Source organism: Mus caroli, unplaced genomic scaffold (assembly GCF_978045245.1).
Source record: "Mus caroli unplaced genomic scaffold, Mus_caroli_1 scaffold_19, whole genome shotgun sequence".
Taxonomy (NCBI): Eukaryota; Metazoa; Chordata; class Mammalia; order Rodentia; family Muridae; genus Mus; species Mus caroli.
The window spans coordinates 72,966,924-72,985,514 of NW_028227274.1; the positions used below are offsets into that span (position 1 = coordinate 72,966,924).

At 49.3% G+C, this 18,591-nt stretch overlaps 1 protein-coding gene across 3 annotated transcripts in view; it reads left to right on the top strand.

Moving 5' to 3' along the window:
* Myo5b (myosin VB) overlaps nucleotides 1-18,591 on the top strand; it is a 314,278-nt gene that overhangs the window by 268,783 nt on the left and 26,904 nt on the right. For all 3 annotated transcript variants that reach the window (XM_085833555.1, XM_029472031.2, XM_021150180.3), the window contains exons 27-32: nucleotides 3,046-3,111; nucleotides 4,576-4,815; nucleotides 5,890-5,990; nucleotides 13,737-13,935; nucleotides 15,979-16,072; nucleotides 18,222-18,365. In XM_085833555.1, the coding sequence (XP_085689681.1) occupies nucleotides 3,046-3,111; nucleotides 4,576-4,815; nucleotides 5,890-5,990; nucleotides 13,737-13,935; nucleotides 15,979-16,072; nucleotides 18,222-18,365 (844 nt within the window). The remainder of the gene's footprint in view (nucleotides 1-3,045; nucleotides 3,112-4,575; nucleotides 4,816-5,889; nucleotides 5,991-13,736; nucleotides 13,936-15,978; nucleotides 16,073-18,221; nucleotides 18,366-18,591) is intronic.

The window sequence follows — 18,591 nt, forward strand, 5'->3', positions numbered from 1 at the left end:
CACACACACAGTCGCTGTGTATAGTTTCTTTTTTTTTTTTTTTTAAGACAGGTTAAAAATGCCATTGGGGAATTTGAATCGGGTTTGGGGTAGCAAATGTAGCCCAGGTGTGAAATAAAGAATGTTGTAGTGTGGCTGTGAACGCCGCGGCAGAGAGCTGTCAGGAGAGAAGAAGAACCACTTTGTCTTTCTTTGAAGCTGTGAGGAACACTTGTTGTGGAATTCAAGTCCATTCCTGGGTCATATCACTAGCAGATCTATTCTCAAACCTAAACTGAAAATCGTGGGATCTGACCGTCCTCCTTGCCCCCCTCCTCCCTCCTCCCTCCTCCCTCCTCCCCCTCCTCCCTCCTCCCTCCTCCCTCCTCCCCCTCCTCCATCCTTGATCCCCACATCTTGGACCCAGACTCTCTTCTGATAACACCTTTCTTCCCTTTGCAGTCTGAGGTACTGCAGACTCTGGGGGGGCGGGGCTGTCAGAGTCTTGGGGACGGTGTGTGTGTGTGTGTGTATGTATGTGTGTGTGTGTGTATTTGTTTTTGTCTTGTTTAATAAGCGTTAGGTGAACAGGTAAATCTTGGTGGTGGTGTAAAATCTCCCGGTGGATTAGGTTAAGAGTGGGCAGTGAAGCCATTGGGTAAATGAAGGACTTCCAATTATAAGGAAAAGCTATCCTGACAGACAAACATAAATCAGACACTGGACAGATACTCTTAGAGTTGTATCCCCAAAGCCCAAAGTTGTATGTTGAAAATGTGCATCATTAAAATACCCTTTAGTCCTCCAACCTTCCAGACACTCTAACCTAGCAACAACGCACCCACAGGGTGTGGCTAGTTCACCACCATGATCACTGGGGGCAATAGAGAGCTACCACTGCTCTGTGACACTGGTGAGACTCGGTGGCAAATCACCTTCCTAGAAAAAGGTCAAAGTTCGAAATGAAGGGCAATTTCTAGTGAATACTCATTGCTCTTGTGCCCTCTAAAGTCACACACCTTTAATCCCGGTACTTGGGAGGCATAGGCAGGCGGATTTATGAGGTTGAGGCCAGCCTGGTCTACAGAGTGAGTTCCAGGACAGCCAGGACTACACAGAGAAACCCTGTCTCAAAAAAATGAAAACAAAACAAAAACAAAAACAAAAAAAAACAAAAACAAAATTAAAAAAAAAAGTCAAGGGAATTTAAGTCAACCATCATAAGTTATGGGCCATCTGTGCGGATGGCATTTGATACAGCCAGCATAGAAATTTCTACATACTTGCCCGCACCTACACATGATTTCTGGATTCCGCATTTCAGAAATGCCAAATTGCTCTTGAAGTTTGGCTTCAGAATTGGTGTGTCTGGATACTGAGTAAAAGGGGAAATCTCAAAATATAACCACCAAGCAAGAACTGTAGGCTCTGCCCTGTGTGTGGTCGTGTGGGGAATAATGTGGAATCCTCTATCATCCCCTGAGGTTAAGAATGCAGACATCAAGTCTCTAAGTCTTCCCTTGGTTCCAGAAGGAATCCTAAGCCAGCTAGAGTGATATAGCCCCATGTCCCCGGCCTTAGAGGCCTTATACTCCAGATAGCCTGGCTGGGGTGCTTGTGAGTGTTCCATCCATGGGGAGGGGCTAAGCCGCTGTGAGAGTGGGGCCTCTGTGCCTGCTGGATCTGCTCTGTGTATCCAGTTCCTTTTCCCCTAGCCTGGCAGTTAACTTGGCCCCTATGGTGTTCCCAACAGACATAGAAACATGGTAGTACAGCCCTTCAAGTACAAGTATGTGGTCCTCTTGCTCTGAGAGTCTAATGTAATCAACATTTAGAGGGGTTATGTCTATGTCACACAGAATGCAAATGCAGGCCACTTACCTAACAGCAGGAGTGCTGACTTGGGTGATGGAGGGAGGCAAGTCAAAAGTTGGTACCCAGGCTGGGCTTTTCCCGGTTTACATTGAAGGAAACAGTGTAGCAACCATACATGCCCTTCATCTGGAAGAGGTTGCAGGAGATGCTCACTCTGAACTCAGACACCCTGGTCCACCCACAGCAGTGACAGCTGTGTCCCTGGACTTCAGGTTGCAGGGACTTAGGCAATCTCATGAAATGCCCCATTAGGTCTTAGTTCTAAAGACCCACATTCTTCAGGGATGTCTCCCCCTTAAACTCACTCCAAGCAATTAGGAAGTTGTTTATGCCCCCTTTCAATGGCCAATTCAACAGTAAGGACTGCCCACAGAATCTGAGGTCCTTGGCTGACCTGTGTCCTGGGAGACTTGTTATTCCAGTGACTGCTGCCCATTGTGAAGTCTGCTGCATGCACTGTATACCTATTATGAGACTGTATACCTACTATGAGCCAGCCACTTCATAAAAGCAGCTTTGAATTACCTCGTGAGTGCACACCCCAAAAACACGAGGACAACATCAATATTCAGGGTGGACAACTCTTAGGGATGCTGAAACAAAATACTTCCAACCCAATTACTTATTAACAAATATTTATTCTTCCAGAGGCCAGAAGTCAGAAGTGAAGGTTTTGATGTGACTGTCCCCTGCAGGCATTAGGGAAAACTTGTCTCATGCCTTTCTCTTGGCTTCTGGTGTTCTGGGTTTGCAGCTGACTCCAATCCCACCTCCATGTTAATATGTCCGTCTTATCTGTGTGTTCTTTCCTCCCAAAGCATTTGGGCTCACTACGTCACATCCCCTAAGACCCTATTCCCAAGGGAGGTCACATTCACAGGGAGAATTTAGGACTTATGGGTACTAAGGTTGTAGAATTTAACCCATGGCGTAGTGTTTGTAATACGTCTTCAACCTGTCTGCACCTGTGAGGACCATGTGATAGCATGGGGACAGGAAGGAGTTGTTATGGGGGATTCATGGTAGCCCGAGTACTGGGCTACTCTTTGGAGGAGGTGGGGAATACACCTGTGGAGGGTGAGGTTGCCAGCTCTTCATGCCAAAGTAGAATGAGGAAGTTTGGCTGTCTCAGAAATGTCTGCAGAGCACGTGCCCTGTGGTCTGCGCTCACCTCTCTGTCCTCCTATGCAGGTAGAACAACAGAACAATGGCTTAGATGTCGACCAGGACGCAGATATAGCCTACAATAGTCTAAAGGTAAGCCATCTGTCCCCCGGTTGAAGACAAACCACATAGATGGGCCAGGTCCTCAGCTTCCAGCCTGCTCTCAGTAGAGCAATAAGCAAGTGGCGCTATTCCTACACCTCACATCCTCATCTTTGAAACAAAAGGGAGTTTGTGTTTATACCAAGAAACACATTTTCCTACTTGAAGCAGCTCCAGTTAAAACACAGTGTGGCCACAGGAGTAGACTCACTTTGAAACAGTATCCAAATGTGAGGCAGAGGGTCTGCTGACGGATCAGGAGAGGGCAGAGCAGAACAGTACAGACTCCAGGCCCCAGGAGAAGGGAAGAGTCATCAGACCAGACCCATCCCTCCCTAAGACGTCACACTGAGGCCATTCCACAGTCCACTGGTCACTAATAGAACACCTGTTACTGATTTGCTAATGGCCATTGCCCAGAAAAAAACATCGAGTCATTTCTGTGGCTTCTCCCTCCCAACTATCTTTTTCTACTGTGGTAAAAAAAAAATATAGATATAGATATAGATAGATAGATAGATAGATAGATAGATAGATAGATAGATAGCATAAAATGTACCATATTAGCTATCTTAAATGTGTATATGAGGGTCAATAATAGAGGATACATTCATAGCGTGCCCTGTAATCCATCTTACAAAGCCTGGCTCCTCTGAAGACTCCGCTCCTCCTTCCCACAGCCCCACACAGACTCCATTCTATTTCCTGTCTCTGTGCACTGTCCAGATGTCTCCTACAGTGGCATTTGTCCTCTCATGAAGATGCCCCCTACCAGGGACTCAAGGCATTTATCTTCTTGTGACAGTGGATAGCATTTGGCTTAATGCCTTCAACGTCCGTTCATGTTACGTGTGTTGGCATCCTTCAGCTAGCTGGATCTGCCCTGGCCTCCTCACTCAGCTCATACAGATTCTCCCACTGGAGTTGGCTCAGTCATCTTGGGACTCTGACAAGCATATCATGTTATTAAAAGTTTTTAGAAAGCCTCTAAGCATGTGACCACACGAAAGTTTTAGGAAGTCCTAATAGTGGCATGTTGTTTACAGCTTTCAGCTAGAGACTGGGCATAGCTTTGCTCTATAGCCCTACATATGCATACACACACACACACACACACACACACACACACACACACACACGGCTATCAGCCCAGCATTACTACAAAGAAGAGTTTCATGGCTAAATGTGCTCAAAGCACACATTGCATCCTGGTTGAATGGTAGCGCCGTTGCATCAGGAGTGTTTCTCTGAGAACTTGGGGTAATGAGTTCAGTTTCAGCTCTGACTGGCCACTCAGGTTGTCAGAACCTGAGCCATGGGTGTCCTCACTAAAGAAGGATCCTTGCTTTCATGATAGACAGGGAAAGTTAAGGAAAGAGAAGAGATGGGGTAGCTGGGATATGCCGCCACCGCTGATCAGCAAGCATCAAGGTGTGCCTCTTGTCTGCCTTGCAGAGACAGGAGCTTGAGTCAGAGAACAAGAAGCTGAAGAATGACCTGAATGAGCTGAGGAAGGCTGTCGCTGACCAAGCCATGCAGGATAACTCCACCCACAGCTCCCCAGACAGCTACAGCCTCCTCCTGAACCAGCTCAAGCTGGCCAATGAGGAGCTCGAGGTCCGCAAAGAGGAGGTGCTGATCCTCAGGACCCAGATCATGAATGCCGACCAGCGCCGCTTGTCTGGCAAGAACATGGTAATAGGGTGGCAGCCATGGATGGGCTTGTTTGAGTGACACTGAGCCATTAGGCTTGTGGTTTTATGTCTTTACTCAGGGAGGTCTTAAACCTGAAAGAGCAGGATCTCTGCCTTTGGGGGTGTCTGAAAGCAGACCAAGAATTTGGTGCCCTGTCTTCATGACTTCTTTCAAGAGGGAAAGCTAGAAATGTCTAGAATCTACTGAATTTAAGAACGTGATTGAGGGGGCTGGAGAGATGGCTCAGTAGGTATGGGCACCTCACTGGTCTTGCAGAGGACCTGAGTTCAGCTCCTGGCACACATGTCATCCCCGTGTGGATCTGGTGCCATCTTCTGGCCTCTAGAGGCATTGTACCTATATATATATATATATATATATACACATGCAATGTATGTATATATATATGTGTGTGTATATATATATATATATATATATACATACATATATACACACATATACACACACACAGAGTGAGAGAGGAGAGAGAGAGAGAGAGAGAGAGAGAGAGAGAGAGAGATTTTTTTTTTAAAGATGCAGATGGATAACCTCAGGGCTGTTTTCCATGCCCTTGTCTCTTCGTTTTGTCTCTGGGGAGATTTCCCTATCAGCCTTTACAGGTAGTGGGTCCTCTTCATGTTTGTTTCTGATGGTCTTACCTTCTAGGACAGAGTTGGACAGCGAGGGGGAGGGATTAGAGTTTACCTGGCTTGTCCAGAGGGCTTTACCAGGCTAGACCACTCTAGACATGGGCCCTAGGTATGGCTGGGGGATAAAGAGTCTCAGTAATAAGGCTGGAATCGTGTCCTCTGATGCTTGCTCCTCCCACAATCCCTCTCAGCTCCCGCCCCTACCCCACTGCTGACGCCTGTGCCTTACAGCCAGACCTTACTAAGGCTGTATGTCCTTCCACCCAAGATGGCCTTTTGAAGCCATGCTCCTGCCTGTATTTAACAGAAATTAGGTCTGCCTCTCTTTCCCAAAAGCACATCAATATACTTCAATGTTAGAAAGCTATTTCCTAGAAGTTGTACAGCCAGAGTTGTTTTTTGTGTTTAATTTGGGGTCTTCTAGGAGCCGAACATCAATGCCAGAACAAGTTGGCCCAACAGTGAGAAGCACGTGGACCAGGAAGACGCCATTGAGGCCTATCACGGGGTCTGCCAGACAAACAGGTAGGGCCCTGCGGTACCTAGAGAATGTGATAGGAGGACTGGTGACAGGAGTGGCCGTTGTCCAGCCCAGCGTGTTGCAACCTGTTACTTGGGAACTGGCCATCTGCCCAACATTGGGGAATTATTTGTTGGAAAGAGAAGGTCCTGGGAGGCCTGCCAGAGGAAAGCATTTGTTGAAAGCTGCAGTGGGGTCCTTCAGAAGGCCCCAGAAGGTGATGCCTGAGTCCGCCTCCTCTGAGGACCTAAGCACTTAGGACTTGCAGGTCTTCTGCTGCAGGCCCTCTTCTGCAGAAGAGGAAACTCGGGCCCAGAAGGATTGAGCAGCGCCAGGCACACAGCAATCCAGGAAGGCTGGCTGGCTTCCAGGCTGCGCGGCTCCCCGCCCTCCCCCACCCCCTGTGTGGGAAACCCAAGGGGGGAGATGCAGCCAGCCCCCACAAGTCTCCCTAAAAAAGAAAGGGGGGAATGAAGGTGACACCCTGCGCTAAAGCCTGAGTCGTCTTAAATTATCTCGGGTAGAAGATAAGCGAAGAGATGAATAGAGGAAAAACCTCGCAGGTGCCGTTCAATTAGAAAGCAAGCTGGCTGCTGAGCGCTGGCCTTATCGCTCTGATCTGCAGAGCCGAAACTGCTCCCAGCCCTCTTTCTGTTCTCTTCTGCAGCTGTCAGGAGACTAGCCCTCCATCTAGGTCTTTCCAGGGGCTGCTTAATGCCCCAGATTTTATCTTCTTACCTCAATAACAATGGAGGTGATAAGACAAAAATAGCCCTTACTATATCTTAAAATAATCCCGTACTCAGACAGCTCAGCAAGCAATAGTGAACAGCCGAGAGGCTGAGTTGAGAAAAGTATTGCTGCCAAGAGGAGGAGAGTCTGGGGACCCAGGTCCCCAGTATCTGCCACATTAGGCACCATAGTATTTGTCTTTTTCAATTTCGATCCAGCCTCAGCTTTGAGAAAATGTTGATACTACAAATCCTAGCACTAAGTGGGAAAGTATGTGGACTGACTGTCAGGGAAGGGTAGTAGGGCTGTAACTCTGGGAAGCCCAGACAGGCACCCCCTTATGAGAAGGGTGCTATGAAGATATGTTTGCTGTGCCATTCCTGTGGTTGGCCTGTAATGGAGAGGTTTACATACATACAAATCGTGTCATGCATGTTTGGTCACGTGGGGGTCCCTTTAGAATTTGGATGAAATTTATACCTAGAAAATGTGTACATGTCCTGAATTCAGGCTAGACTTCTGAGATCTCTGATACACTTGTCCCATGGACAGTCCCTCCAAGCATCTGGGGTCCTCCGGTTCACACCCTTCCACTTGCTGAGCTTCAGGGCCTGCCAAGATCTGCAGAGAGCATCCACCTGTTCTGTCTCCCCCGGCACTGTGAGCATGCTACCAAGCATGGAGGGGTGCTCTGGCCAGAGCTCTTAGATTATAGTATGCTCTTTCCTGCTTCTGCAAGCCTATGCTGCCATCTTAGGAGCTAGGGGCAGCCAGCATCGTCCTGACTGCTTTGCTTATGGAAAAGCTAAGAAAAAGTGGCAGCCTTGGAAGCCAAGCTTAGAGCCTCGAGTCTCATCCCCTGCCACCTGGTTCTGGGAGAATGATGGATGGGATGGGATGTGGGCTGGGTGAAAAGCAGCTGCCTCCCCTACTCAGGCCAGCCTCCCCTGAGCAGACCTCCAGATCACACAGCTGGGTTAGGACTTGAGCACTGAGTGCGGCTGCAGCTCAGCTTAAGTCTAGCTTCAAGTAGTGCTCCTCGGACCCCTGAACACTTCCATCCAAGGCAAGGCTGTAGAACTCCTTTGCAGTATGTAGAGAGCGTGTTCTTGGAACTATCCTTGGGACCCAGGAAACAGCAGGAGGCCCCAGCACAGAAAAGCTTGCTTATTGCCTTTGGCTGGAACCAGGTCCATTTAAGGTCCTGGTTCTCAGAAAGACAAGTGCAGGTGGGGTTTTCTTTGCACACATGCTCAGTGCATAGCCTGGCTCTGAGGGCAGCTCCCTACATGTGGGCTCTTTCCTCCTCTATGTCTCTGCCCCTGGTCTACTTTTCAGAGGCCGCAGCAAAGATCCTGGGCTGCTGAGAGAAAATGGTGTGGGGGCTAAAGAATTAGGAACCCACAGAGCACTCAGGAATTTTCCTACACTCAAAGAACTGATCAGACCCAAGATGACATATGACAGGGTGTGGGTTCTTGGTTCTTCTGTCCAAAGTTTGCAGAAGGAAAGTGCGACCTCTCCGAGACCATTTCTGTTGCACGACCTCTACAGCTAGTTGAAAATATATAGTAGGCCATCCAGCTCAGTGTGTTAGCCTAACACGTGGAGAATCAGGCCAGGGAGTGCAGCTGAGAATCCCCAGTGGGGCTCCTGGCTACACAGTGAGCCTTGGGGCCTTGCTGTGTGTTTCTCTGTGTTTAGTGGACTTATGCAGAGAGAATTTTGAAGTCAAGCTGTTTGGGGTTTCCTCCTCATACCAGCAGATGTCACTACTGCGCAGTCACACTCCTAAGCACAGAGTGATAGGGAACTTTGGGTTTCTTCCACATAGGAACAGAGGACTCTACTAAGTCAGTTCACTAGCTTTTTAATTTACCCGTTTTCATGTGTCGAGTGTCCGAGCTGTGCATCTTATTACAGCTCACCTCTGTCCATGATACCCAGCATGCGACAGAATTCAGAATTCTATTCCCCTGTGAAACTCATAACATGAGGACTGATGCTAACTTCCAAGAGGTATGTCTAGGCATCACCCATGTGCCACTCGGGAGACTCTGAGAACTACAGGAGTGAGGCAGTATTCTCAGAGACCTAGCAGTCCCTCTCAAGAGCTAATGTTCAACCAGCAAGGCTAGGGAGGCTTCAAAAGAAGATCGGAGGGCATGCGGGTGTCCAGCCAGGTGCCAGCACGTCTCCACTTGCAACTAAGGAGATGGCTGGCATACAGCATGCTGGGTACTTGTAGGACAGGGGCCTTTTCAGGGGTAGAGCATTGCTACAAAGGATGCTTGGTAGATATCAGCCTTCCCATCTGAGAACAGGAGGAACAGATATCAGCCCCTGCTCAACACAGCCTTAGGTCCTTAGGGATCTTCTGGGACATACAGATTGCCCAGGACACCTAACTGGTTGGCATCGAAAGAGAAAGCAGAATCTGGTTGTCTTTATTACCTTTCTATTGCTATGATAAGACACCATGACCAAGGCCATTAATAGGAAACAGGGTTTCTTTGAGGCTTACAGTTTAATAGTTACAGTCCACGGTCAGCATGGTGGGAGAACATGACAGTATGGTGCTGGAGCAATAGCTGAGAGCCTACATCTTGATCTAGAAGCACAAGACACAGAGAGTGTTACCGAGAATGATGAATTCCTTTGAAACCTCAAAGCCCATTCTCAGTAGCTCCTCCTCCAGCCAAGCCCCACCCCCATCATAGTCCTTCCCTAACAGTTCCACCAACTGGAAACCCAGTATTCAGACATATAAGCCTCTGGGGGCCATTCTCATCCAAACCACCGCAGTGGTGACACTCCAGACGTTCACCAGGCAGAAGGCTTGGATGGGGGTGTTCATCAAAGTAATTATCAATCAAAACTGGCATCAAAGTGTTGGCAACAGTCTTCCTTACTGCCCTGTCACACAGCCAGGAGTTTCTAACACTAAACAGGTTGGCCTTAGACTAGGAACAGAAGCCATAGGAAGGTCCCAGAAGTGCAGTAACTTAACTCCTGTCCACTGGACTTTCAGAGTGGTGGTTGATACAGATGTTGGGCAACCAGCTCAAGAAGCAGACTGTATAGGTCTGGAGACCTTCTGCTAGAGGATAGCTCTGAAGGGATCTAAAATGGATATTTTCAGCCCCTGAACTTTACCCAAAACATGACAGGGCAAGATAGTAGCTGGCTTGGCCAGGGCTGTTTGGTTTGCTATCTGAGTTCTGGGATGGGCTGAGTGGCCTTTCTATTAGGTAGGGCAGACTAACTCCTGCTCATGACTCGTGCCCTCTACCAACTCTCCACTGGCCTTTAAAGATGCCCTTGTGCTTAGGACTTGGTGGGGTGGGGTGGGGTCAGATGAGCATTGAGCACAATGACCTCCAAAAGCCACCTTGGCTGACATCAGGCAGAATGCAGGGTCAACAAAGGATACCAGAGACCTGCTCTCACAGGTTGACTGGACAGGGAAATGGGGTAGAACTGACATGAAGGGAAGACAGCATTTAGTTCTCAGCCTGTATGTTTGATGTAGTTAACTTTAAACATGCACACACACTCATGCGACTCTGTAAGGCAAGTTAGAGTTAAGGTTAGTAAATAACCAGGTACTCTTAATGACAGAAAGAAGACCAAGAACTATGCATAAAAAGGGAAGCAAAATGTGCAGTCTCCTTCCTTATTCTGGTGGAGGCCAGCATCCCCAGGTGTCTGTCTCTGCTCTACAGTGCCCTGTCCCTATACAGTGAAGGCCTGCTCAGCCCCTTCTCTCTCTCTCTCTCTGTCTCTCTCTCTCTCACACACACACACTTGGTGTCTTCTCCTCTAACCCTGTTTTTATACTTCTCCTTTTCCTTCAACTCCTTCAGATGGAGGCAGCACGGTGGGTCTGAGGTGGTCCAGCCTGTGCTACTGTGTGTCTGTTATGTTTGTAGAGTCACAAGAACAAGCTCTTGGCTGTCTTCGGCAGCATGTACTTGATCTGCAGCTATTGGTGGATCGCTGAGACCACATGGAACCTCTTTCCCAGGCACTACCTGAAACCCGGGAAAGTCAAAGAGGGTGGTGTCAGCTAGCGCCTAAAGCCAGAGAGAAGCATGAGAAACATCCCACAGTCTGTCCCCTTTTCTTGACTCCAAGGCTTGGCTATAAGCTTTCCGGTCTCTGAATGCCTCCTCTCCTCTCCACTGGACACCTCTTTCTCTGTACTTCATTTCTAGCCAGACTGAGGATTGGGGATATTTGAATGAAGATGGAGAACTCGGCTTGGCTTACCAAGGCCTAAAGCAAGTTGCCAGGTCAAACATGCTCCCATCTTGTATGTGCTTCATCTGTGTGCCTGCTCATGTCTGTGTTCCTTGGTTTGGCCTGAGCAGCTGTGAGGGTATGGGGCACAGTTCACACGGGCTTCTGACCAGCAGTCCCTAGAGGCATCCATTCATCATTTTGGGTCTGGGCTGTACAGAAGCTGCTTGCCTGGGTCAAAATGGCAGTGCTAGGTGGGCCAGGTGAACCTTAGAGACCATGGGGTCTACAGGTGGAGAAAGAGGGAGGGTTCCTGTAGCAGAAGTCACACAGCTATTGAGCTGCAACGGGGACTAACTTGTGGGACTCCAGGGCCTGTGCTGCTAACATGCCGCATACCAACCTTCCTAACTCTTCAGGGCCAGCCAAAGTCCTTGACCTAGTTTGCATGCTGACTGTGCAGCAAAGCAAGGCTCCTTCGTACATGCTATCAGCACACAGCTGGTCCCTGTCTTAGGGACTGCCTTCCTGGAGCTGATAACAGCCAACTGCTGCAGGAGCGTTGTGCCGTCTGACTCTCCCTGTGAGTGCAGTTTGGCTGGTTTAAGTTACTGCTTAAATTCTGTTTATGTAGACAATCAAACCTTTGATATCAGCAGCAGAACGGACTCCAGTTTAGCCAGGGATGTCGTATGCAGAGCGAAGGCAGTACAGAGGCTGATCATATTCTCGTTGCCAGCACAGGGCTCTTGGAGAGCCGGGACAGAACTGTTCATTTGTTCCCAACAAGAAATGGGGCACTTGCTATCAAGGCTTGTTTCTCTGAGAGGAAACAAGCTCAGAGAGGTGGATGAGTGTGAGTCCTGGGTCCCTCAGTGACTGGGTGGCGACCACACCTCAGCTTATGCTTGCCCATCACGTGGCTCTCTCCCTGCTGCTGCTAAGATAACGCAGATTCCTACAAGGCTGTGAGGGGAATGGCAGGTCCCCTAGTGCTGCAGCCTTTGCTGGGGACATCTGGGTCGGGTCCCTTATTCTCAAATGGTGGATCAGAGCAGGCCCTGCCACACAGGGTCACCATAAGGAAGAGGATTACCACAGGTAAAGCTTGACATCTGGAGAAAGCAGCGAGGCATTTGCTGTTTGCCTCCATGTCTACTGTGGTGGCTATTCAACAAGGTCAGAGACCTGCCAGTTGAGTTTGTTTTGTTAGAGTGGGAACCTGCGTGCGCATTTCTAGGGTGCTCTTCCTATCTGTCATGAGATTGGATATGGCACAAAGAAAAATCAAGCCAAATGCATTGGAGAATACCGCAGAGACCAATGCTTCAGGAGATCTTCAAGATGCCTGGATGGGAATCTTGCTCCCGCGTAGAGCCCTGGGCTGAATCCACTTGAGAGTAAGGAAAGTGCTAGCGGGGGGGGGGGGGGGGGGGAGGGGATACACAGTAGGTCAGAAAGTGGTCCTGGGATAGCTCCCTGGAACCAACCAGTCCACGTCCTCTCTCCTGTTGGCTTCTGTCTTACACTGACGAGTTTTCATATGCGTAGCCAATGTCGAATGCTGTCTGGATACTGTATGCTATCTAAAAGGCTGCTACGGGATTCTCTCCCACCACTCTGGTGTTCCTGTGTTTCCCAGTGGTGAGAGGTCAGATTCTTGTATCAGTTTCTCCTTCAGGTCTTTGCTAAGAAGCCCTTACACATGGGGCTGCTTCGCTGCTTCTGTCAACAAAGTAGACTCCCCATTCTTGCTCCCTCTTCTCTATGGCAGTTACCATTTCCCAGATAGAAAAGACATGCCACTTCTTGCTATCTGGATACCAGGAGATGTCCCTAGTCACTACCATGAGCAGAAACTCTACTATGTCCCAGGTAAAGACAGGGCGACTGTGTCCCCTTTCCCTGAGGGTGAACATGCTAAATCAGAAAGCTAGATCAGGTAATCAAGGTCCAGAAGATGGCTAATTATTGCACTTGGTCACATGAGGGTCAGATCCCAAGGTGTGGCTGTTGCTGAGCCGCTGCTAAAGCCGGTAGGGGTGCCTGTGCTGTAGCTGCAGACCTCTCTGACAAATCTCTGAGCCTCCCCTCAAGCCTCTGCAAACTTCCTCTGATCTTTGTTCCTTATGGCACTAGTTGATCTTAAACATTTCCCCAAATAGTCTCAGCTTTTTCGACAAGAGGGAAAGTTGATATAAACAAATTACACATGAGATAAAGTGGGATATTAAAGGCGGAGAGAAAAGGCAAAATATTAGTTCTTCTCGAAGGAGAAGGAGAAGAAAGGAGGAGGAGGAAGAAGAGGAAGAAGAAGAAGATAATAATAATAATATAATGAGTGGAATCTACTAAAGAAAACATAAACTAGTAGAATTATCCGTATCTTGTCTTTACAAGGAAATTCTTACAAACTTTGAGGCAGATGTTGACACCGCTATTTTAAGACACTCTGAGACATTTATTTATGGTAATGGTATCTTGACATGGAGAGAGACTCTTAATCTCAAACCAGTAGTCTACACCTACAGGACAAAAAATAAGGGTGGCCAAAGAGGCCTAAGCCCAAGGGTGCCTTTGGCCTCAGATTCTGGTCACCTGAAAGGATCTGTTGGTCTGCTTGCCTGTTGAGACCTCCCCGCTGCGTCCATTCCTGTTGGGGCCATATGATCCCTCCTGCTGTGTGCTTGGCTGCTCCTGTCGCGTCTGTCTGTAGCTCCTCACGATGGGTGCCCACCCCAGCCACATGGTGACCTGGCTTGCTTCTCTGGGTCCAGGTTGCTGGAGGCCCAGCTGCAGGCCCAGAGCCTGGAGCATGAGGAGGAGGTGGAACATCTCAAGGCCCAGGTGGAAGCCCTGAAAGAGGAGATGGACAAACAGCAGCAGACCTTCTGCCAGACCCTGCTGCTCTCCCCGGAGGCCCAGGTCGAATTTGGTGTCCAGCAGGAGATATCCCGGCTGACCAATGAGAACCTGGTAAGTGACTGTGTCTCCTGGTTTGTAGCTCTTGGGATCATTTCTAGACGGACATAGAATCAGCTATCAGATGGGCTCGGGTTGTGTTCTTAGCTCTATAGTAGGAACAGGGACAGAGGAAAGTTGTCTGTTGATGAGTGATAATTGAAATAGTGTAGGGCTTACTTGATTTATTAAAATAGCGATGTCCGTGGACAGGTCAGAGATTCTAGCACATGCCTATGCTCCATATGGAGATGGAAGATCCAATTATCTTAGGGTTTCACTGCTGTGAAGAGACACCATGACCAACGCAACTCTTACAAAGGAAAACATTTAACAGTTTCAGAGGTCCAGTCCATTATCATTATGTAGCTCTCAGCTACTGCTCCAGCACCTGCCTGCAAGCCGCCATGCTCTCTGCCATGATGATAGTGGACTAAACCTCTGAAACTGTAAGCCAGCCCCCAGTTAAATGTTTGCTTTTGTAAGAGTTGCTGTGGTCATGGCGTCTCTTCACAGCTATAAGACAGTGAATGACCTTGTCTATCCGGCAGGAATCTCAATAAAGTTTTCAAGACACTTAAGTCCTTTATACCAACTGGGTTCTTGCAAAGTCCCTGATCTGTTTTACACACACACACACACACACACACGGTTTCTTTCCTTCCTTCCTTCCCTTCCTCCTCCCTTCATCCCCTCCCCAGTTGTCTGGGCTGTCACTCCTCTCCTCCCTTCGTCCCCTCCCCAGTTGTCTGGGCTGTCACTCCTCTCCTATAGATTAGGTGAAAGTTTAGATTCGTGTCAATCAGAGAAGGGATTTTTTTTTTTTTTGCCATCTGTATTATTTGTTTGTTTATCTACCCATCTATTTATGAGGAATTCTCCCACACCCATGTAAAAGGAAGTTAGAGGAAAACTTGCAGGAGTCCTTTCTCTCCCCCGTGTTGGTTCTGGAGATTGAACTCAAGCCATCAGGTTTGGCAGAAATGCCAGTGCCCACTGTGCCATCCTGCCAGCCTCTTCCCCTTTTAAATAAAGTCCCTCAAAACGCCTATAGTTAGAATTATATGCAGAGCCTATAGCTCAGGTATTGATCTTGTAACTGACTCCCTTCGGCAGGCCTACCTTAAAGTCTTCTTCGGGGCTGGAGAGATGGTTCAGTGGTTAAGAGCACTGGCTGCTCTTCCAGAGGTCATGAGTTCAAATCCCAGCAACCACATGGTGACTCACAACCATCTGTAATGAGAAACAAACAAACAAACAAACAAAAACCTATGGGCCGGAGCAAGAGGGAGAAGGGAAAGGGGAAAAAAGACTTCTTCCATCCTCTGACCCATGCACGTAGGCACATAGCACACACTGCACGTATGCCTTGGGTTCTATACCTATCTGTAACACACACGGGGTGAGACTCCACACCCAAGATCATGCAGAGGTCTCAGGATGGACTGTTTGCCACTCCCTTCTCAGGTCACTGTAGTTACCTAGGCTTCGCTCTACCAGTGAGAAATCTGGATTCTTTTCCTCTCTCCCTTCCCTACCTCAAGAACCACCGCCCAGCTGGATGAGGGCAATAATGATAGCAAAGTCCTTCCGGGGACAGCTTGCTGTTCTAGGTCTCAATGGACTGTCCTGCCTCCTGTGACAATAGTTGCTAGGGTTTCTGGCCACAGCCCCTGTCCTGTTTGGCTTCTGATCCTGATCCCAGAATCCTCTGTTTGGCTTGCTGACTCTGCCAGCTATGTGGCTGCATGCCTACACCTCCACCCAGAGTGCTGCTCACTATTCCCCTGGATACCTAGGCTGGGTGTCCCCTGAGGAGGCTTGGCTTAGGGAGCCCCAGGATTCCACAAGGTGCCCTTGTGCCACAGTGGGAGGAACTCACCCTGGGATTTCACTCTGTTATTGCTGGCAGAATGAACTCTGACTTGCCGCCTGGGCTCTGAGCAGGTTCTGAGCCTGTGTGAGGTGGCCCTTCTGCTCCTACCTGAGCGGGCTCCTCTGTTCCTTTCCTTCAGGGTGAGGCCAACATCCAGCTCTCACATAACTTTATTCTTTCAGGATTTTAAGGAATTGGTGGAAAAGCTGGAGAAGAATGAGAGGAAGCTGAAGAAGCAGCTGAAGATTTACATGAAGAAGGTCCAGGACTTAGAAGGTAGCGTACCTGGGTGTGCATGAGGCAGAGGTGACCCTGCCAGCCTGTGGGACTCAGCTGCCTGCCCATTGGCCCACTGTCCACTTCATGAGTTTCCTGGTGGCTGTGCCTGTGCCAGCCATGTCATGGGAGAATTTAGCTGCTGGCAGCCCACATCTTCTTAGCAGATAGGGCCCAGAGAAGAGACCCAGCTTGAGCAGGTGTGAGCCAGGCTGGAGGCTGGAGGGGAGAGCCACACAGGTACATAGTGGTACCTGCTTTCGAAGGGCAGAGAGGCAGAACGAGGCTGTCTGGTGTGAAAGAACACTGTGACACAAAGACCTGGGACCCTGGCCCCATGATGTGGGATGTCACAACTAGACTTCCAATTTGGAGTCTAGATGGTGGGACAGATGGAAATCTAAATCGCTTTCCTTAAGCCCTGGGAATGTCCTTTCCTGTGACTGGTGTACCCTCTAAATATGTCCTACCCTGCTTGTAGCCCTCAGGCGCCTCATGTCTCAGATAACCCTCTTCATCCCTCTACCCTCAGCCCAAGAGCCACCACCCTAGGCTTGGAATCCTGTCCCGTGCTGTCCTGAGGCCACAGATCACTGGGCACATCACTGATCACAGGGTGTATGTCCATGGCTTCTATAGTGTCAGGGACAGCTCTGCCCACACCAGGCAGCTTCCGACCTTTTCTCAATTGCTGGTCTTCCTGCCCTTGCCCTGTGCACCTATGGGAATTTTATCTTCTGATCCTCAGGTGGTCATGGTCCAGTCTCTTGGCTTCTAGCCTACCCATTCCACTCAGTCCAGGAGACTATCTGCCCCTCTCCACTGCCTCGCTGTCTGTGTTCTCACTCCCCTGCGTCCAATCTTCACCCCTGTTCCCAGGTGGCTCAGTAGCTCCCCAGGGCCTGCCTCTGCTCAAAGAACTCTCTCCTCCCACCTCTCCAAGGCCAGCAGAGTAAAATCCCAGTTCTTACCTAATGTTCCTGTGTGTGTGCTCATGTGTGTGTGCACATACACAGAGCATCCCTCCAGCCCATTGTAAATGCCCACCACGGGGGCATCACTAACCCTGCTCTTTCCCCATTCATCTAAGGCAGTGGTTCTCTACCTTCCTGATGCTGCACCCCATTAATATATTTCTTCATGTTGTGGTGACCCCCCCAACCTTGCTACTTCATAACTGTAATTTTGCTACTGTTATGGATCACAATGTAAATATCCGATACACAGGATATCTGATATGCAGCCCCAGAGGGGTCACAACCCATAGGTTGAGAACCACTGTAGAGGCTGGGTTGATGGACCAGCCCAGTTCTGACCTACTTCCTTACTTCCTGCTTGTCGCTCTCCATGTCCAGCCTCCACCAGCACCCACTCCTGGCCTGGCTCCTGGCCAAGATGCGTTGTCAAAGTTTCTTTTATGTAAATACACAAATGCATCTCCCCAGCTAGACTGGTGGGGGTGAGACTGGGGACTTCATATATGGCCTGTGCTGATGACAGTACCCTCAGACAGTTGGTACCCAGGTATACAATGAATAATATCTGGAGTCTACTACCCTCCTCTAGGCTGGGGGAAAGGTCTGAATGGAGTCTGACAAGTTCTTAATCCTCTGATTGGTACCCCTAAGATGCTTCCAGGATAATTGTACTTATGTGGGCTGCATTTAGCGTGCTCCCCGGCCTCACACTATGTTTGGATTCCACATTTCTTCTCCACTGGCATCACCTGCCCCGCCCCCCCCCCCCCGCCAGCCCACAACTGCACCATCAGTGTCATGATGGCCCATGTTTTGGTGCACACATGGGACTAAGGAGAAGAGGCCTGGATGGTTCTCCTCCCAGATTCAGGGACCTTCCTTACAGCTTGGTAGAAGAAAAGCACTTGACAGCAGGTGAACTGACCATGGCTGCTACTACTTCTCATATTTTCTCTGGTCCAGAACCTACCCGTTTTCCTTGCAGCGATTCTCCCTCTTTGTACACAGTGGACCACGGCATAGGCGCTGAAGCCCTTGACTCACAGCTAGAGAGGTTCAGGCTATAGGAACAGATACAAAGAGTGTGAGCGTGATGCCCGAGCTGGGCCACCCCTCCTGCAGGCCTCAGCTGTGTGTTCTCACCGTGTTTCTGTCCTCTCTTTCCCACTCAGCTGCCCAGGCATTGGCACAGAGTGACAGGAGGCACCATGAACTCACAAGACAGGTCACAGTCCAACGAAAGGAGAAGGACTTCCAAGGCATGCTGGAGTACCACAAAGAGGACGAAGCCCTCCTCATCCGGAACCTGGTGACAGGTCAGAACCTACAGCTACCGGTGTGCCACCTGCCAGCTCTCTTTCCTCTCTGTTTCTATTCAGCCAACCCTCCCATCACCCCAGTGGCTCTTACAGTCCCCTTCTCTACCTCACGCCCACCATCTCCAGCTGGTCCTACGCTCCCTGCTGCTTTTCCAAAACCACCTCTAGCATTGCACCTATAGCTCAGGGAAGGGGAGGTCTCTGTTCTGCCAGTGGCCACATG